Source organism: Mus pahari, chromosome 18 (assembly GCF_900095145.1).
Source record: "Mus pahari chromosome 18, PAHARI_EIJ_v1.1, whole genome shotgun sequence".
NCBI lineage: Eukaryota > Metazoa > Chordata > Mammalia > Rodentia > Muridae > Mus > Mus pahari.
In genome coordinates, this window is record NC_034607.1 from 46,217,501 (window position 1) to 46,239,139 (window position 21,639).

General features: G+C 43.6%; 1 protein-coding gene across 2 annotated transcripts in view; it reads left to right on the forward strand.

Moving 5' to 3' along the window:
• Arhgef33 (Rho guanine nucleotide exchange factor 33) overlaps positions 1–21,639 on the forward strand; it is an 82,276-nt gene that overhangs the window by 41,507 nt on the left and 19,130 nt on the right. For both annotated transcript variants that reach the window (XM_021218498.1, XM_021218497.2), the window contains 8 exons: positions 581–745; positions 1,067–1,188; positions 2,771–2,937; positions 5,988–6,047; positions 8,175–8,399; positions 14,437–14,566; positions 19,296–19,428; positions 21,037–21,120. In XM_021218498.1, coding sequence (XP_021074157.1) covers positions 581–745; positions 1,067–1,188; positions 2,771–2,937; positions 5,988–6,047; positions 8,175–8,399; positions 14,437–14,566; positions 19,296–19,428; positions 21,037–21,120 — 1,086 coding nt within the window. The remainder of the gene's footprint in view (positions 1–580; positions 746–1,066; positions 1,189–2,770; positions 2,938–5,987; positions 6,048–8,174; positions 8,400–14,436; positions 14,567–19,295; positions 19,429–21,036; positions 21,121–21,639) is intronic.

Below are 21,639 nucleotides of genomic sequence, written 5' to 3' on the forward strand. Positions count from 1 at the left end.
TTCTCTCTCTCCTCCCTCTCTCTCCCTCTCTCTTTCCTTCCTTCCTCTCTCTCTCTCTTTCTTTCTCTCTCTCCTCCCTCTCTCTCCCTCTCTCTCTCCTTCCTCTCTCTCTCCTTCCTCTCTCTCTCTCTCTCTCTCCCTCTCTCTCTCTCTCTCCCTCCCACACACACAGTCCTGTCTGGCTGTGTGAGGATTCTCTGTAGACCAGGCTGGCCTTGAAGTCGGAGATTCTCCTGCCTCTGTCTCCTAAGCTGGATTAATGGTATGGGTGATCACCTCCCAGTTTCAGCCTCATTCTTGTGTCAAGCGCTCCTTATTAATGGTAGCATGCATGAGGAACTGAACGAACTGCGTGTTCTGTTGTCGCTTGTCAAGCTTCAGTGCACACAGCATAGGAGGCCTCTGCCCTGGACGAATAGGGGCAGAGTCATCTAAAAGATTCCAGACTTGGGTAAACAAAGCCCACGAGAGTTTTCAAGAGCTTGTGTTCTCAGAAAAGGAAGAGGTCGGGGGGGGGGGTCACTGGTACCTCTTATGAAAACTTACAGCAAGCCAAGTTCACTCTTCCCAAACCGTTTAGCTGCAGGCCCTGGCCTCGGAACTGAAAACGGGCTTCACAGAAGCAATGCAGGAGCTGACACGGATCCAACATGGAGAGTACGCTTTGGAAGAGAAGGTCAAGAGCTGCCGATGTTCAATGGAAGAGAAAGTCACGGAGATGAAGAATTCATTAAACTACTTCAAGGTGGGGGCCTCTCTTATGTCTCTGGTGAAAAGAGTATGTTGGTCCCAGTACCGGAGCAGGAGGTTTGACCTTTCTTACTGCAGCCAGGGATAAGAACGTTCCCTCTGAGCCATCTGTTAGTTATCACGGAACAATAGCTACAGCACTGTTGGCAGTTTCTGAGCTTTGTGTAGAAATTAGAAACCACAATGAAAGCATACTTCACCTCTCATTCCCCGCTTACTCAAAAGCATGCAACTAGATAAAGGCTTACAGGAGACCGGCAGTCATGTTCTCTTAACCCATGAGTCAGTGTAAAATGTAGCAATTATTGCCTTGTAGGAAGAGCTGAGCAATGCAATGTCCATGATTCAGGCCATCACTTCCAAGCAAGAAGAAATGCAGCAGAAAATCGAACAGCTTCAGCAGGAGAAGAGAAGAGAATCTCGAAAGGTTAAAGCCAAGTGAGTTATCTTAAAAAATATTCATTCAGGGCAAACCCATAAGCAGTGGCCCTGCCACAGAAGTCCTGAGAAAACTTCCAGCTATTAGCACATAAAGAGTGGGCGCCTGAGCAGCGTAGAGCAGCCTGTGCTGGAAGGGATGAAGTCATACATATTTCCGGTTAATACTGGGGCAGGAGAAGTGGCTGGATAGTCAAGAACACTAGCTGCTCTTGCAGAGGACCAGAGTTCAGTTCTCAGAACCTCATCAGATTCACAGATGCCTTTGACTCCAACTCCAGCGGATCCAACACCCTTTTCTGGCCTCTGTAGGTGAGTGTGCATGTACACACACACACACACACACACACACACACAAACAAAAATCCCAAAACACACTCACCACAAATCCATAAAAGCAACAGAGCTTAGATCTTTAAAACCCACATAACTGTCACGACGTAAGCCAGCCAGTGAACTAGTCGTATTGGTAAGCTTTGGGTTTGATTGAAAGACTCTGCCTCGATGGCATGAGCAGAAGAGTAGTGGAGGATCACTTACAACCTCAACTCCAGGCCTCTACATGCATGAACACGTATCTACATATATGTGTTCACATGCATGCAAAAATACAAACACATATGCAAATGGTAAAAAATGGTTAGTATAAAAATGGATGGTAGCATTTTGTGGGAAAATATATCTAACATGATATGACATGAAATTAAAATGATATGCAATGTGTACATGGCTTGATTTTTGACGTAAAGACATGTAAACTGATAACTAGAAAGAGAGGGATTGCTGTTTTAAGAATGTGCGACAGCAGTGATTTTCCTTTGTTTTAAAACTTCCCACAGGTTCTCCAGTGTTGCTGTTATTTACTTGGGTGGTTGAAAAAAAGTTAGTCAGTGCCTCGGACAGGTGGAAACAAGTCAGTGGGCCCAGTAAATAGTTGCTGTCTTCACTGGTATGTTATGGGAGTCATAGTGGTCTGAGCCTGGAAAGCAGGTGATGGTTATATTTTTCGGGTGAAACGCTTCTGGTTCCTGGTATTCTGTGATTGAGCCGTTAAGGGAATGTAAATCACCGCAAGCAAATGCTCAACCCTGTACACGTTACAGACCCTGGGAATAGCCAGGCATGGTGGCCAGCCCTTTAATCCTAGCAGCTGGCAGATACAGGAGGCTCTATGTGGTGGGGTCTATACTACAAGCCTGGGGGACTAGCCAGGGCTACATAGTGAGACCCAGTGTCACAAACAAAAATCAAAACAAAATCAAAGATCCCAGTGACAGGGAAGCCAGTAATAGAAAAATAAGAATGAAAACATCACAGTTAGATGTGATTTATAATACTTAAGGTTGATGAATTAAGTTGAACCATACCAACTGTTCGGCTTTAACCATTTATAATTTATTTTTTTTTAAATAGCAATTTATATAGTTCAACCTGTGTGTGCCTTGGCTGCACATTAAAAAAAAAAAAAGGAAAATTTATATAGTTCAACCTAAAAATGTATTCTCTGGTATTACTCTGAATGGAGCCGTTCCTAATCTATCAGACTAAGAACCAAAGTCCTTTCTGTTGTCTCCTTTGTTAGGAAAGCCCAAAAGGAAGAACATGGAGCACAGGCCGGGCCGGCATCTGCGCCTGCACCTGCGTCTGCGCCGACGCAAGGAAGCCCCTTCCGTTCCATCAATGTCCCTGAGTCCGGTCTCCCCAGTGATGACTTCACTAACATGTTGCCTTCTCAGACCTATGAAAAAGGTACAGTGTATCAACCTTGGGGGATTAACCACACATCTTTCTCCCTGATTCCTGGGTAGCACTCACATCTTCCTTCCTGGTCGGAATGTTGCTAATACTGCTCAGCACTTTGCTGGTTTCTACGCTTTAGAAGGACCCCACGGCTCCCGAGAGACTGCCCAGTTTTAATGTTTACTCTGTGGAAAATACTAATTTTGACATTGCTCCTAAGTGTCAATTAGATTAAAAATAATTTAGTGTACTCAATATTATACTAACCATAAGAGAACTGGATTTTCAAAAGTCACTCTAAATAGTTACCTATGGTACAGTCACTAGGCTCCTATGTTTCTGTGAGAGCCAGGCTGGTGCTGTCTGTGAGCTGAGACAGTTGCCAACCACGTCCTGAGTGTACAGATGTGGCAGGACCGTGTGTTGGCAGTACCAAAGGAGGATTCAAGGGCTGTGATTCTGGACCTGTGTTCGAATCAGGAAAAATAAACAAAAACAAGGCAAAATTTGCTACATCATTATATTTTCAAGAGTGTCTAACAAAGTACCTACGTACAGAAAAATGAATGAATGCAGAAGTTACTGTAGTTTGTATCTCTCTCCCCTCCCCTCCTGACCCCCTCCCTGTCTCCCTCCCCCTTCTTGTTTTAGTCATGTATAGAAACTCCTCACAAGGTAGTCTAAATGATTTTTCCATCAATGTAAACAGTTCAATGGCAGGGGTGCTGATTCTCCGTCCTCGTGGCTCAAGGACAGCGCGCTTTACTGATTCAGAGACAGTCACGTGTGTTACGAGTAACTGAGTGTAAAATTCTAAGGCGAGTGGCTTTTACTTGGTGAACTTCTGAGTCCAGACTTACTTGGCTATCGGCCATTTGCCTGTACATAGGAGCAGGTCTTTTAGCAGCTGTGTGTGCAGTCTGGGGACAGTGGCTTGATCGTCTGGGAGGGGCTCCATTGGTGGGCCTTTCTCCTTCATGGTACATTGTGAAGAGCAAGATGAATCAAGATGGCCACAAAGGTGAAGAGCCCAAGACGGGCTCAGGGTAGAGGTCAGATCAGTACCAAGCCTGGGGCATCTGTGTGTATTCACTAGACAGACTCTTAAAAATTAGATCTACAAACCTATTTGTGCATCTTCACACAATGGGTGACAGACCTCTTAGGCTGGAATACATCCATGGGATTTTTTTTTTTTTTAATCCACGGAAAACAACTAACCTAGATGGTTGCAGTGCCCACATGCATTTCCTTATTTAAAATGTTTTACTTATTATTGTTAGTTTGTATGGGTGTGTATGTATGGGGTGTGTGTGTGTGTGTGTGTGTGTGTGTGTGTGTGTGATTTCAAGTGAATGTGTGTCACACATTGGGGATGGAGGTTAGCAACTTTTAACTGTGGGTCCTTTCTTTCCATTATGAATTTCAGATCAAATTCAAATTTCCAGCCTTTTACAGTGAGCAACTTTCTCTGCTGAGCTGTCTCACTGGCAGCCTCTCCTTCCTGCCCTGTGATAGAGACATAGTCATAGCTTGTTCTACCATGCTGCTGTAAAAAAAAATTTGAAATATTGCCTTTATTATGACATCGTGCACATACTTGGTGGTAGCTCATATTAAAATTCAGATTAAAGGATCAAACCTTCAAAAATGTTGGTTTATCCTTTTTTAATGGCACAATGGTGTGAGTCTTGTCTGTTACCTCAAATTCAGTAGCTCTAAGCAGCAAGCGTTCAGTACCTAGGCTTCTCTGAGCTAGGAGTCTGTGCATGTTTCACCTGGGTACCACTCACTTGGGGTCTCTCCTGAGGTAGGTTGTCATTGAGGTGCTGGCCAAACCTATTATGCCATGTGACGGCTGCACTCAGAGGACATTTTATTCCAGAATTATGTACATGGTGTGGCAGTCCCTGGGATATGGGCCTTTCCCACATGACACCTGCTTATTCCGGGGTATGTGGTCTAACGGAAAGCTCGGAACAAAGATGTAGCTTTGTGTAACCTACTATTTGAAGAAGCAGCTCACCCTTCCCACCATGCTCTTTTCCTCAGAAGATAATCATTAAACCCAGCATCACTTACAGGAGCAACCACGGGGTAGGAAAGCCATCTTGGATGCTGTTTACCGCAAATGGCTGGCCCTCTTTCTTTTCTTTCTCTTTTAAAAAAGATTTGTTTTTAATTATTTTAAACTATGTATATGAGTCTGTGTGAGTACATATCTGAAAGCGCAGTAGCGGTCAGCTCTCCCTGGATCTGGAGTTACAGGCAGCTGTAACGCACCCAGTGTGGGTGCTGGGAATTGAACTTAGGTCCTCTGCGAGAGTAATATGTACCCTTAACCTCAGAGCTGTCTCTCCTGCCCTTCGTTTTAAGAGATAGCCTCCTTCTGTAGGTCCTCTGTTGTAAAGCTTCACTCATATACCTTATAATTGAAAAGTTTGAGATGTCATCTAAAGAAATGAGATAGCACTCTTTCAGGTTTATTGATTCCATTTTACGTGTATTACTGTTTTGCCGACATGTATGGATGTATGCGTACCACATGTGTGCCTGGTGCATATGGGGGTCAGAAGCAGGAGATGGGTGCCCTGGAACTGGAGTCACAGATGGCTGTGCACAGTGCTGAGGACTGAACCCTTTCCTTTGCAAAAGCAATATACTCTGAGCTCCTGAGCTATCTCTCCAGCCCTTGAAAATACTATTTTATAGGATCTCTTGCACTCTTCTAGCCAAAGAAGCCTTGAAGGAGATTTTTAAAATGCAATTGTCCTTCTTAATCCCTACTTACTCTTGTTCTAAAAGTCTGAGAGCTAACCCTTTTCTGTGCTGGATCAAACCTATTGGATTCTTAGTTGTTTGAATAGATATCACTTGTGACCATCTTTTACAGTTGAGAAACTAGCTTTGGACAGTGGTATCCTGCATCGAGCCCTACTGTCTCTCTCCTCTGTGATGAAACTGTAAAATCTGTGAGTCTGTCCTTTCCTTGGGTCATAGAAGGTGCTTAACCCATGTTTGTAGAATGGATGCTGAACGGAGTTCTCCTTTCTCTGCAGCCCAAGAGTCAAGATCTGTTCATGTAGGAGATAGCAATGTGAAGGGGATGATGGGTCCTGGTAAGTGGCTCCTCTGGGTTTAAGTGTTTATTATTGGGTGAATGTATAGTGTGTGTGTGTGTGTGTGTGTGTGTGTGTGGTGTGCGTGTGTGCGTGCGAGTGTGAGCACATGCTACTGCACGGGTGGAGATCAGAGGACAGCTGTGCGAAGCTGGTTCTCTCATTCCACCTTTATGGTTTTTGGGAATCGAACTCAGGTGATTGGTCTTGGAAGGCTAAAACAAGCCAAGCAGAAAAGGACTCAGACATGTTAATCACTTTCTTGACTCTGACAAATAGCCGGAAAAAAAAACAACAACAAAAAAAAAAAAAAACAAAAAAAACAAAAACAAAAACAAAAACCAAAAAACAAAAAAACACTTAAAGGAGAAATTTATTTTAGTCCTTGGTTTGAAAGGTTTCGGTCCAAGGTCAGATTGCTTCATTGCCGCAGACACAGCCGAGTAGCATCGTGAGAAGCCCGTGGTATAAGGCTCTGCTTACTTCAGGGCATCCAGGAAGCAGAGTGAATAATAGGAAGCAACTGGGGACAAGGTACACATTACAAGGGCATATCCCCAGTGACCAGGTTCTCCCAAATTTCCCCAACCTTTCATAGTTTTATCATCTCCGAATACTCTATTTAAAAATGGAGTCCATTGTTGGATTGATCTACCAGAGGGGTGCCGCCCTTTCTGATTATCCAGCCACTTCCTGTTCTTACCGCGGCTTGTGTCAAGGGCCGTGCCTCTGATGCCTTCCGAGGACACTCCCTATTCAAACCAGAACACCAGATAAGCGGACCCGCCCTTTTCACTTACGCTCCTACACACGTGCTGGCGCAGGGACTCGTTTAAATCAAGGAGAGAGGAGAGCAGGCAACATTTTTAGAATAAACCAACCTTCTTAGTTCTTTCTCATTCCAATTCCCGATAAGCTAGCTAGCATTCTCACAGGGGACTGCTCCACAGCACACATTTTTCTTGCTTCACATACTCTGTAGTCTAATCCAATATTTACATAATTGATAACTCACCAGAATTTATGCATTATTTAATCTTCCCTCCGCTTTTCTTTCCTCTTCTTCTTCCAATTTAGCATCATAGGATAAAGGGACTAAATAGCAAAGGAAATACCCCTTGTCACCACCAGAGGTCTTTGGTGTCCTTCCCTTTCGCCTTTCTGTTCTTCCTAACAGTGCTGCAGGTGCCTGCCATGCTGACCGGGAAGCAAGCAGACACAGGGAGTCAAACGTGCTGCTTTAACTTTTGGTTAATGTGTTGGTATATCTAGTCTAGTCTAGTCTATTGAGGCACAGTCTTGTGTAGCCTGGCTAGCCCTGAATTTTTTACGAAGCTAAGGATGATAACATTGAACTCTTGATCTTCCTGCCTCCATTTCCCCAAATGCTGAAATTACGGGTATGTACTACCATGCTGGGCTTTTTTAAAAGCTTACTTATTTTGTGGCATCTATGCATAAAAACAAATTAGAGTACACATGGGCTAGAAAAGGAAAGAAAGGTGACTCCTTACAGTTTGGGACACTCTTAACCCTTAATTGACATATTTAGTCTTTTAGGGATGAGGTACCCATCTAGCAGTATATTAGTTAAGAGTTAGTAACAAATACTGTTTTCTTTTTCAAAAAGAAAGTTCAAAGGGGTCAAGAACACGAGAATGTGATGCACAGAATCAACTAAGTAGGGCTCATAAGGGCTCACAGGGACAGTCAGGGAGCCTGGATGAGTCTGAACTTGGTCCTCTGCAGATGTTATAGCTGTGTAGCTTGGTCTTTTTGTGGGTCTCCTAAGAGTGAGAGTGGGGGTATCTCTGACCCTTTTGTCTGCTCCTAGGACCCATTTCCTCCTACTCAGTTGTCATGATATATTGTTCAGCCTGGTATAGGTTTTGTGCTTAGTCTTACTGTATCTTCTTAGACCATGTCAGTGGATGTCCCTGGGAGGCCTGGTCATGTTTTGAAGAGAAACAGAGGAGTGGATGTGGGGGAGAGGAGAGGCAGAGAGAAGGACTGGGAGGAGCCAAGGGAGGGGAAGCTGCAGTTGGGGCGTGAGAGAAGAATAAAAGGTTTTGTGTTTTGTGTTTTTGTTTTAAAGAAAGTTTTTGTCTAGCAGGCATTGTTTTTCAGGAGTGAACCCAACAGCTCCAGAATCAGATGAAAACCTTAAGCCTTCTCTCTCAGCCGAGATCCAGTCAAAGGGCCATCACACACCTGGCCTGTGGAGACAGCCTAAGGAAGGCAAAGAATGGGGCGAGGAATATGTCACAAAAGATCACCCAGATAAGCTGAAGGACGCTGGCCAGGGCAGACACAGCTCCCTGGAAAACGTTCTGTGTGAAACCTCTTTAGCTGGTGAGTCCCGAAGGGGGATGTGGGTGGGTGTATGAAAGAGTGAGCTGTGCACAAGGCTGGAACAGAAGGACCAGAACCCGGGCAGTGTACACAGAATGGACAGGTGGCACCACCTCGTGCCTCTTCAGGATGAAGTCTCTCAAGCCTAGAGAGGTGAAGGGACTTAGCATCATGGGTCACATATGCTGGTGGGGCTGCCACCTTGATCCTGGGTGTTTATGACATTCTGTATTGTAGTGCTTCAGAAAACAAACAGAAAACGAAGCTTCCTGGAGATTATCTATTTAATTGCCCAATCATTTATTGATAGTGTGCCACATGTCAAACCCTGCAACGGCCTCCTTCCTGCCTGCCTTCCTACTTTCTTCTCCCTCCATCCTTTCCTTCTATGGGGAATAAATATTGACAGTAGCCTTTTCTACACTGGGGGAGGGGTAATTTTTAAAAATAAATATTATTCTTAAACAAATACATAAAAATTAAATAGCACTAGAAGCTTTTTAAAATTATTAACAAGAAGCCTTAGCAACTGCCTTGCACTCGTTTTGACAGCTTATCTTGTTACTTGTGCATTAATTTCTTTTTTTGTTGCTGTGATAGAATACTACAACTAAGGCAACTGATAAAAGAAATCATTTAATTTGGCTTCTGGTTTCAGAGGGATAGAGGACATGATGTTGGAGCAAAGGCATGGCTGAAAGCTTACATTTTGACCTACAACCATTGGGGGAAGGCGCGGGGTGTGTGTGTGTGTGTTTGTGTGTGTGTGTGTGTGTGTGTGTGTGTGTGTGTGTGTGATGCACTGGGAATCACATGACTCCTTTGAAACATCAAAGCCTGCCTCCAGTAACAAACCTCTTTCAACAGGGGCATAACCCCAATCCTTCCCAAACAGTTCACCAACTGGGGACCAAGGACTCAAGTATGTGAACCTTTGGGCCATTTTCACTCACATCATCACAACTTGCTTCATATTTTATGCTATTTTATAAATAATACTTTGTCTAAAGTTTATTTACATAGAGTAAAATTCACATTTAAACTTAAACAAATGTTAATGTGTGATTGTGTATTTTTATGTGTATGTGGGGGTGTGTATGTGTGGGTGTGTATGTGCAGGCGTGTATGCTACAGCAGTGTAGGTTATTGTATGGATATGGAGCTTGTGTAGCCTCTGTGTACCTCCTGAGCAGCTTTGTGGGCCTCAGCTTATGACTATAAAGAAATTTTTAATTACTTCTTTCTTGTATACACTTTCTTTTCATCATATTTACCACAGCCCCTAACTCTTCCCAGATCCAACTCCTCATTCTTTATCCTCTGGTAACTTTGTTTCCTCATTTTGTGTTGTTTTTATAAAATAATCCAATTTGTGTTGCCCATAAGCTCTAGGGTATGGGGCCAGCCATTGGAGCATTGCCAGTCCCCTGCAGGTCACACCCATAAGGAGGACTGACTCTCAGCTCAACTTTTTCCATATAAATATTGTCTGGGATCACTGTCAAGATCAACATATATTTCTGCTATGCTTCCCAGCATAGCAGGGAAAGTTTCATCTGTTCTTGAACTTCCCATAAATGGGATAAGATTTTATGTGTTCTTTTGTGCCTAGTGGCTTTCTCTCACTATGTGTTTTTGAGATTCATCTACATTGTTGCATGTAACCCACTCAGTAGCTTATTCTTTTCTATTATCCACACTGAATGTCTTCATATTTTTTTAAAAACTTTATTTATTTATGTTATTTATGTGAGTACACTGTAGCTGTCCTCAGATACACACCAGAAGAGGGCATCGGATCCCATTACAGACGGTTGTGAGCCACCAACCATGTGGTTGCTGGGAATTGAACTCAGAACCTCTGGAAGAGCAGTCAGTGCTCTTAATCACTGAGCCATCTCCCTCGCCCCTATCATATTTTAAAATTCCATAATTCAGGACTGGAGAGATGGCTTGTGGCTAAGAACACTGGCTGCTCTTGCAGAGTTTGAGTCTAGTACCCCATGGCAAGCAGTCCTGAGATTTTTTTTTCCTCCACGTAACAAAAACTCTATCATATTTATCTTTTTATCACTATGCCCTTGTATTTATTTTGCTTAGAGACCTCAGATACCTTACTCCAACTGTGACCCACTACACTGCTGTCATCCTGGCTTAACAGAAAGCTGTTTTCTCTTACCAGTCTGAAGCAGTTCTTCCATTGTCTCTCAGCTCTGAATGTTGTCATTAGAGAGCACAGCATTCCTCTCATCTTTAGCTCTTTGAATGTTACACAGTAACATTCTGTTACTACCGAGTCTTTCTGACTGTTACACAGTAACATTCTGAGCTCTTTGACTGTTACACAGTAACATTGTTACTACTGTGACATTCCACAGTAANATTCTGTTACTACCATGTCTTTCTAACTGTTACACAGTAACATTCTGAGCTCTTTGACTGTTATACAGTAATGTTCTGTTACTACTGGGTCTTTCTGACTGTTACACAGTAACATTCTGTTACTACCGAGTCTTTCTGACTGTTACACAGTAACATTCTGAGCTCTTTGACTGTTACACAGTAACATTGTTACTACTGTGACATTCCACAGTAANATTCTGTTACTACCATGTCTTTCTAACTGTTACACAGTAACATTCTGAGCTCTTTGACTGTTATACAGTAATGTTCTGTTACTACTGGGTCTTTCTGACTGTTACACAGTAATGTTCTGTTACTACCATGTCTTTCTACCCCGTAGGTCCCGAGGGTGGAACTCAGGTTCTCAGGCTTAGCAGCAAGTACTTTTACCAAAACTCTGAGCCATTTTGCTGTCCTCTCTACCTGGTAGCTCTTAGAATCTTCTCTTTATACCCAAAGTGTTACAACTTTACCAGGATGTGGTGGTCCTTAAGATGATATGTGATCCTTTTTATCATTTATGCAGAGAATAAAGGACCCTCCTTCCGTAACACATGTCCTGGAATACACGTGCCCACCCCTCTACTATTAATTTTGCAATATCTCAGCTACAGTTTCCCTTCTCTTTGAAATTTCTAATTTAATGTTAGGTTCCATGGTTTCATTTTTTTCATGGGCCAAATTTTTGTTCAGAGCACATTTCTCTTCTGCATTTGGCTTCTCCTGAGGGTGAGGAGATGTCTTTGGCTTGATCTACTCTTAAAGTGTGTGTGTGTGTGTGTGTGTGTGTGTGTGTGTGTGTGTGTGTGTGCGCGCGCGCACACACGCACGCACGCTTAAGTGTCAAGGAGTTTCTTCTTGTAAAATAGCATCCAGTAATTTTAAATGGCTAGAATATTTTGCATATCTTTTTGCAAATAGTAATTGTAAGATTTGCCCTGCATCACAGGGTTTCCCTGAGTAAGGCAGTGAAGGTGTATGGAGTCAGGATCAGGTCCCAAAGCTGCTTTACCTTTGGCTATTCTGTCTTCTTTAACTTTGCTATTCTGAGGCAAAGCAGCTGGCTTCTGGTAATTACTACTGCTGTTAGCTGCAGGGGATTAAGAAATAATAAAAAAAAAAAAGGCTTAATTGCTAGAATTCTTTTCTCTCTGGGCCTCTTGCTGGCCAGGCCTGAGGCTTGGAGTTTGTTAACTGTTCATGAACCAGAGAGAAAAGAAAAGAGAAGAGAAGAGAAGAGAAGAGAAGAGAAGAGAAGAGAAGAGAAGAGAGAATGAAACAAGGAAAAAAGAAAATTGAGGCATGTAGGAAACACTCTGGCTGAAGCTGCAGAGCGCTGCACTGTTGCTATATTGCTGTTCTCAGAGTTTATACTTTCTCTAAAACATTACCTCATCCAGGTAGAACTGTTACAGCAGGATAATTGATTACATGATTTTCTAAATACTTTTATATTCCAATAGGTTTGGAGTACGTTTGAGGCAATAAGACTGAAGGAGTTACAACTGTCTATGTCTTTACATGAAGACTAGTATTTGACTTAACATTTATTATCTGTTACTAGCCCCATAAGTTCATTGTAAGTTTAAAGCAATAATTGTTTTTTAAGATTTATTTATTCTATGTATGTGAGTACATTGTGGTTCTCCTCAGACACACCAGAGGAGGGCATCGGATCCCATTACAGATGGTTGTGAGCCACCACGTGGTTGCTGGGAATTAAACTCAGGACCTCTGGAAGAAGAGCCAGTACTCTTATCCCCTGAGCCATTTCTCCAGCCCTAAAGCAATAATTTTTATGTCACAAATTAGTACGGTTTTGTCAAGAGAAAAATCATCTGCCTTGTATCTTATTATTTTGAAGTTTTGTATAGATAAACTAGTCAATATTATACTTTCTGTCCTTGCACCTACAATAAATTGTTCACTCCCAGTTTATGACCTTTAGTTACCAGATAACGGGCTCGCAGCTAACCTAGAATGTCTTCCTTGATTGTAATTTGTCCCAAGCCTTCTTTCTTTTCCTAGTACAATCAGCCAGTGACACATGAAGGTTTACAGAGCTCTGTTTGCAGCTTTTCTTCTATTGGAGGCTTGAGATTACTTGTAAAAATTTAGGAGTTATATAAAAATCATTATCAGGAATTACGAAATCATCAATTTGTCTACATAGCATTACTACATGAGAGTTCATATTCACATTGATCTGCAGAAAATCTGCCCAATAGGGTGGGCTGATGCCCAGGAATCAGCAGGCCATGTAATAGTGAAAGGAAAGGCACATCCGCAGTGAGAAGCATCCCCGGGAGGAAATCTCTAAGGACCCCTGCATTCTTAGAGCTTATGCAAACTGGTGGGCCATCTCCAGAAAATTCACGTGTATGTCTTCGCCTTTCCTAGATGGCTTCTGACAAAGATTTAATTTTCACATACATTTGTGTATTTCTTTTCTCTCTTCTATGGTATAATATTATTCAGTGTCTCAGTAGCCTTAATTGTTTATGTGTTTAAGTAAGATTACACCCTGGAAGGAAGGAAGGAAGGAAGGAAGGAAGGAAGGAAGGAAGGAAGGGAGGGAGGAAGGAAGGGAAGAAGGAAGGAAGGAAGATCCTCCAAATAACCTGGAATTTTGTATTATCCAAGCTTGTCAGCAGTGCGCTTCATTAGAGGTACGCTAATTAGGTAGAAATTTTACATCTCGGCAAGTGATCTCTTCATGTCAGTGTCTTAGGGTCCTACTTGGAAGTTCAGTGTATCAGGTGGCAGGGTACCTGTCTCCTGCCAAGAGGGTTTAAACCTGGCTGATGGCCCTCTGGGACCTGAAGGCGAAGGTGACTCTTTCCCATCAGCGCCTCATTCTGCCTTCCTCTTCAGCTCAGGCGAGGGCTTCCCTCATGTGGCTTCTCCCATTTTGTGAAGCCAGGATGCTCCCAGGCCTGCAAGTGTGGTCTGGAAGCTCTCACAGTTTATTCAGACTTACCTCATCTACCCACGTCTCTAGTTCTTCAGCCTCTACTGCTTCTTAGTGGGGTCTCTGTCTGCAGACACATGATTTTGTGTCCTTTGGTTTGCCGGATGAATCTCATACCTCCAGTCTGTTTTTCCTCTTTTCCAAATACCCCTGCCTGCCTGCTTGCCCTCCTTCTCCTCTCTTCCCTCCCTCCCTTCCTTTCCCTCTCTTCCCTCCCTCCCTTCCTTTCCCTCCATCTCTTCTCCCTCCTCTCCCTCCTTCTTTCCTCTCCTCACTTCTATCACTTCCTCACTTCTCTTCTTCTTCTTCTTCTTCTTCTTCTTCTTCTTCTTCTTCTTCTTCTTCTTCTTCTTCTTCTTCTTCTTCTTCTTCTTCTTCTTCTTCTTTCAATTTTGTCTCAAGGGGCCCAAGTAGGCCTTGAGCTGGTTAAGTAGCTGAAGATAACTTTGGACTTCTGATCCTTCTGCCTTCAACTCCCAGATAATAACTGCACCACCAAAACCAAGCCTGGTTTTCTGGTGCAGGAACTGAAGCCTAGGCCTTCTTGCAAGCTAGGGACACACTGCCAATTGAGCTTTCCAAGTGTGTTTATCTCTTTCTTGCCTGGTTTAGTGTCCAGGAGGGAGTTGCTTAACCAAAAATCTCCTTGGGTTTGTTTTAAAGCAAAAAGGCAAACTGTGGCTCTGGAACTGCTTGAATCAGAACGGAAATACGTCATCAATATCTCTCTGATCCTGAAGATAAAGGCCACCTTCCAGGGCTCGGATGGAAAGAGGAACCCCAAGGAGAGAAGGTACCGTGTGCTCATTGCCTTTGCTTTCAGACTGACAGGATTGAAGGTGAGTCATGCACCATGCACCATGCACCATGCACCACCGCTGCCACTTCAGGGATTCTGGGTCCTAGAGCCTTTCTCAGACTAGGCGGTGACAGCAAGTCTCAGACTGGTTCTCAGCTGGTAGACAGTGAGTATAGAGTCTGTGAGGCCATCAGTCTGTGCCAATTGAGAATCTAAAGTGAGGCACTGCATGTCCTACAGATGGCAGACTCCACCTAAACCTCAGGCAGTGGATGTGGCAGAGCTCTGAGCTCTGCGTCTAAGGGCCCTTAGGCAGTGCCACAGGAGGGTAGACCCCACAGCAGCAGGTACTGTGTAAGAGCATGCACCGAGTCTTGTGTGGCACTGTGCATCCAGCATGCTGGCCAGAATGTCACAATGTACCTGCTTATACTCTTTATTCCCTCTCTGGAGATAACGGGGAAGAGGGAAGGACTCATTAATGAAGAAAAGCTGCTTCAGAATGCAGGGAGGAAAAGATCAATCCTGATCAATGAGGTGATAGACACCGGTGCTTCGTCAGTTACGAATCTACCTGAGGAAGTTCCCATTTTCCCGCTTCTTCTGGTTCCTCTCGTTTTCCTTGACTCCACAGTCAGCCTCCCCTCCTACCAAACACAAACACCCACAGACCCACACTTATCTCAATGACTGCAGTGAGGAACCAGTCCCCAGCAACACACACGTGTCTTGAGTGCTTCTAAGGATTGGAAGGGCTCAGGTGGAAAGAGGAACTCCAAGGAGAGAAGCTGCCCAGGTGCCTGTGGTGCCAGTGACCACCACCACAAGATGCTGATAGTCAAAATATAAACAACAGAAGGCTGACATGACATCGCAAGCCCTTGACTTATAATAAATGCTCGGGACTCTTGCTTCATCTTTCCACAGTGGCCTAGACTTTCTCTGTTCCTTCCTGCCCCATCTGGCCACTTGACTTCCCACTCAGAGATCCCACTAAAGCCCGACTTACTCTTCTACCTCCTCCTCCTGAACTGCAGGAAGTTTCTGGGCTGTAGCTTTTTGGCCTTTTCCCCCAAGTATCTGCTCAGTTTAAATGACTCAGATGGAAAGAGAATCTACCCTTTGGTGTAGTTTACTTATGTACCTAAGGCCTCTCTTTAGTTTCCATAAAATTGAGGATCTGGGGTAAAAGTAGGGAGGAGCCATGTACCCTGGGTCCTATGTGCCATACTTGATCTGGGATGTCATGACTCTTCCCCAGCACTGGGGATATAGCCATGGGGTGGGGTACTCACCTACCATTCAGGAGGCCCTGAGTGCTATCTCCAGACTGGACAAGGAATCTTCAGAACCCTGCGATGTCTATATCTCAGAGGAAGACACCAAGGTCCAGAGACACTCAAAGCCACATAGATAAGGGAATCCTTATTCCATCGTATACAAGACAATGCTGTTCATATTGGTTGTCAAGGTAACCCTCAGTCAAGCAACACAACGATTCAGCTCTGAGCATTGTAACTGAAAACGCGTTGTCTTGTTCTCTCAGTCGGGCTGTGCTGCCTTTTCTGTCCCACACTTGGGTTCTCTTCATCTTCTTTTCCTCACTATATATCTTCTTTTCTATACGCTTTTCTGAAACCTTGATGCACTGAGAATAGATCTACCGGCATTGTTTTTCATGAGAATGTATTGGGTGACTTTGTTCACTACAGATGTCGAGGAGTCAGCACTTTCTGCTCCTTATTGAAGTGGTGACCACTGGCATTGCCACCCCTTCTCAGACCTGCAAAACACAAGCCTTAGGCTTTCCCTGGAGACACTGAATTGCTCAAGAGAGTCCTCAGTTATTTCAGGCCAGCCTTGTGCTTTTGGAAGGGCACATGCAGCCAGAGGGAGCCTAGGTGGAAACTGTGGTCACGTGTGAGGATGTCATGGAATTGATTGTTCTGACGTCGTTTGGCTCATTTTAAGACTGAGCAGTCTGGGAACACCTGTGGGGAGGACTGCTGTTTCACCTGATGCACAGAATTCAGAATCACACCTACCAAGAGGTGATGAGTTCTGTGTTACAGATTACACTCATTTAATTATCTGTTCATTCATCTGTGACCCACTGCTCGTAAAGCCAGACATCACCTTGGCCTAATGCTGAATTAGCAAGAACAATGTAACTAAGTGGAAACTATAACTGGATTTTCCTTGATGGCTTTGATCTTGGTTTTTTTTCCCCCTTCTATTACTATTTAAGTAGAATATTGATGAGAGCAGAGAGAACTTTGAAGGCTATAGGAACTCTCCATACTGCCATAAAAAAATTAGAACATGTCCTAGTTGGGGTTTCCATTGCTGTGAGCAGACACCGTGACCAGGGCAACTCTTACAAAGGACAACATTTGATTGGGGCTGGCTTACAGGTTCAGAGGTTCAGTCCATTATCATCACGACAGGAAGCATGGCAGCGCCCAGGCGGACGTGGTGCTGGAGAAGGCATCGATCTGAAAGCAGCCAGAAGGGGACTAACTCTTCCTCATTGGGTGGAGCTTGAGGGATAGAAGCCTTCAAAACCTGTGCGCTTCACGGTGCGCTTCAAAAATCAGTGTGCTTCACAGTGATGTGCTTCCTTCAACAAGGCCACACCTCCTAACCACAGTACTTCCCATGGGCCAAGCACATTCAAACCACCACAGGACCCTTCAATACTGTGAGATCAGCCCTGCATAGCACTGAGACCAATGAGAGATGATGCCTTTACCTCCTTCTCCCTCTATTCTCCATCTCCTGGCTCAACTCCTCTACACTCTTTCACGGCTTCATAGAATATCTGTTAATTCTTTTCAAAAGTTTAAAATCCCACTTTCCGCATCTGGTCAGAACACACTGTAAGTCTTTGCGTTTCCTCTCTCATTGCAAGGGTTAGCCATAGTCTAACTGGACCTTGAAACCTCAGTTATCCAGTGACGGCCCAAAAGAAGGGGCCAGCTCTCTAGGCATCAGGCACATTAGTTACAGTAAAGCAGAAAACACTGTTCTAGAAAGAAAAAGAAAGGGACTGGGGAAGAAAGATCATTCAGAATATATCCCATAATTTATATGGGCAGTGGATCCAAAGTCAGGCCTCAGCATGGTACAGCAGCTTCATTATCACACTGTGACTGTTGCCAGGAGTCCTTGGCAACCTCCGGGTAGAGGGAAGTCTCTGCTGATGTAGCTTTTGCTCTTCAGTGTGATCAGTGCGCTTTCTCCAGGCTCCTGCTCCTTTCCCAGCCAGCCTGGTTCCTACTTCCTTTCCGAATTCCTCTCCGGTCTGAATAGGTTATTTAGATCTTTCAAGAACACTTGCTCTGAGCAAGTTCAAGAGGCCTCTCCATTTGTCCTAGAGCCAGCCAGCTTTGTATATGCCAGCACTCATGGACCAGAGAGCTAGAATGGATCACAGTAGTGGAAGATTTCTTTGTACTTTTCCTAAGAGAGCTCACTACCCTATTCTGGTGTTTTTCTCTTCTCTGAGATGCAACTCCATGGAAGTCTTTGCTTTGCTTAGAAAAGGGCGGGGTTGGGTAGGTGGGTGGGAGCCAGACAGAAACCCTTCTTTTAATCTGGCATCCTGTCTAATGCAGATGTCTGCTTGTGGCCAGATCACCTCTATGGTCCACAAATGTATGCCCATCATACCCTTGGGAAATGTTTAATTAAGCTCATCTCTCAGAGACAAGCAGGCCATCATATCTGTGTTAAATGTGTTGAAAGCACAGGGATGTACTTGGCATTTCCCTGAGCCATCAAATTAGAGCTCAGATCCTTGCTGCTGTGCAGCAAAGTGCATTGACTTCTGCTTCTTGTTTGTTCCTGTAGGGTCCTGTTCACTCCATCCTTCTCTATGCCGGCTCCCATTTCCCTTAGATGATTCTCTTTGTCTCTCTTCTCTCCACTCTGGCCTTCTCTGACTTCTCACTTCTTCATTTCCTCTGGGTTTAAAATGAGGCACACAAGCAGGTAGAGGAAAGAGATTTGAAGAGGCTCTATGAAACACCAGGAAATGCTAAACAGCCCTGGTGTCAGCTCGGCAGGGGTCCAGACAACAGACTGTCCATGCCCAGCATGACTGTTTGATGCTGGAAGAAAAGGATGTGTGGGCTGGTGAGATGGCTCAGCAGTTACGAGCTCTGGTTGCTCTTCCAGAGGTCCTGAGTTCAATTCCCAGCACTCACATGGTGGCTCACAACCATCTGTAAGGAGATCTGATGCCCACTTCTGGAATGTGGATGCATATGAAACAGAGCACTCATACATTAAATACATAAAATTCTTTAAAAACAAAAAGATCCGTGAGCTCCTTCATTGCCCTGACTCCCTGAATTCCATCTGCCAGTGTTAACCGAGCTTTACCACTAGCCCAAGCGGTGATGTTCTAGCCAGTAGCCAAGAAGAGATGGTTTGGGTATCAATCAATTTGGAATCTAAAACACTGAACAAGATTTCCTTTAGAATGTCTCCTGGGTGTGACCTAAATGAGTCTGTTCTTTATTGTTTGGTCAGTCACATAAGGGGCTTTAGGAGCCATCAGCAAGGGGGCCTTATCTGTTGTCTGGGGGTGTCCGCTTGCTGAGAGAACATTTAAAATCCTAAATTCAGACTTGTGAGAGTGTTTTGGATGTTAGGAAGTGGGGCCTGCTGTGTTTATTCCTATGGGACCGTTTCTTCTCTTCCTTTGTTCTGTTTCAAGCCTCTTTCCTGGCTCCTTGCGCTACCTTGTCCAGCAGCACTTGGATTTGCTTCACGCGCTGCAGGAGAGGGTCCTGAAGTGGCCACGCCAAGGAGTCCTCGGAGACTTATTCCTGAAGTTGACAAATGATGAGGTAAGGAGCTCCCTTCTACATACTGTGAATGGATTGTGTCTCACTCACCTGCTTCTCCTAGTGGAAAATCAAGAGTCAGCAAGTTTCACACTTAGAAGAGGCCCTGATTCCTAATCTAACCTCTCCATTCTGCAGTTAATAGGGTAGGTTCCTGGAGATGCAGAGGCTTTGCTGACATCATCCAGCTTGCTGCATAGTTAGTTATCTACGACTGGAACCCTGTTATGTCTTCTGCCTTCTGATTCACAACTTTGTAGTGTACTGTTGTGGCCTCCATTGATTATGCATGTATATGTGTATATGCATTTATATATGTGAGTTTATATGTACATGTGTGTATATATGTCATACTTGTATTCATGATATATATACTGTCAAGCATGTATATTACCCTATATACATATAAAATAAGCATAAATAATATATATTCATATATAATTTTCCTTCCTTATAGATTTTAAAATATATGGTAGGTGGCTATTTGCCTTGCATGTTTTTTGTTTCGATTCCTTAGAAAAAGAGTGCTGAATTTTGAACTCTCTTTAGTGTTACACTGAGAACATATCCAGACCAGAAGTTGAAAATCCAAATGTTCCCAGGACCAGACAATGGCATATGTGATGCACAGAGTTGAGTGTGAAACAGTTTGGACTGACTGGAACTGGCTGAAGCAGGCTATGTTTGTTTAGATGCAAAGAATAGCCACTCAGATATTTCCAGTTATTATTTAGGGAAGACAGGCTGGAATTAAGTGCCATCTAGAATTTTGTGTAAAAGGTTCTTAGTTTTAAACATTGTGTGAGGCAATTAAAGCTAGTCAATTTTTGCCTGCATCTTTATCAACAGCCTGGTTCCAGAGTGAGTTCCATGACATCCAGGGATACACAGAGAAACCCTGTCTCCAAAACCAATAAATAATAATAATAATAATGTATTTTTATCATTTAGCAATTTAAAAATACTTTAACTTGTATGGCTCTCAGTACTTTTTGACTCCCTTGACATGAAGGTAGAACTGTTGTGTTTTGGCTCCCACATTATAGTAATGTGTATCTTAAAACCAGGACTATTTTTTTATAGACATAGTGTCATGGATCATTGGCTGTCCTTGAACTTGCTAGTACTTGAAGATGACCTTGAACTCCTGGTTCTCTTGATCTTCCTCTCAAGTGCTAAGGTTGTCTATGTGTTTTACCACGTACATCTAAATGTGGAAGAAACAACAAAAGAAAAAACCCTTTAAAAGATGAATAAGGGTCTGGAGAGATGGCTCAACGATTAGGAGCATTTGCTCTTGCAGAGGTTGGGGTTTGCTGACGATGACCAGCATGGTGGCTCACACCATTCATAACTCCAGGTACAGGATATCTGGTACCTTTTGACCTCTGAGGGCACCAGACACTTACATGGGCCACATACGTGCATTTAGACAAACATTCAACCCACATAAAATAAAAATAAATCTTTATTTAAAAAAAGATGAATAAATCATCCAAAAGCAAATAAAGAACATAGTTAATAAACTGTCAAAATATTCTCTGAATTCTTCTCCTTTTTTATGTTCACGGCTCCAGGTTCTCACCATGCATTTTTATGTTTGTTTTAAAGAATAATTTCTTGGATTATTATGTTGCCTACCTGAGGGATTTACCGGAATGCATCTCATTGGTTCATGTTGTGGTACTGAAGGAGGTAAGTTAACACTATGCATATGCTGACCTTTGCTTACACCATCTGTATCATGTTGCCCATCCATCCACCAGGACAGCATGTGCCCTGTGAGCTTGTCTTCCAGGCTGAGGAGCCTTGAGTATGTTCCTGATGCTCTCTTCTGGGCTAAAGGAGTTCATTCGGAGATCAGAGCCATTGCTGTGGTCTGCAGTGCTTTAATGATCCACTACACTAAACTACAGACAAAGCCAGTAGGAGTCCCAGAGTTCTTCAGCACGCAGCTTAGGTGCTGTGTGTGCTGTTTTCAGGCTCAGAAAATGTGACTCTCAGTACTGGATCCAAATCATCCTTTGTCAAGCTAGAAGACTGCAGAGTGCCTCTATCTTGTTCCATTTAAGCATGGCCACTTCAACAATGTGTTAGGTGGTTGATACGTCTACATGTGCCTGGTGTTAATTTAAGCCAACAAGAAAATAGAGGTCAGATGTCCCCACTCTTGAAGGGCTCTCATTCACTCTTAGAGCCTATTAGTAGATGACT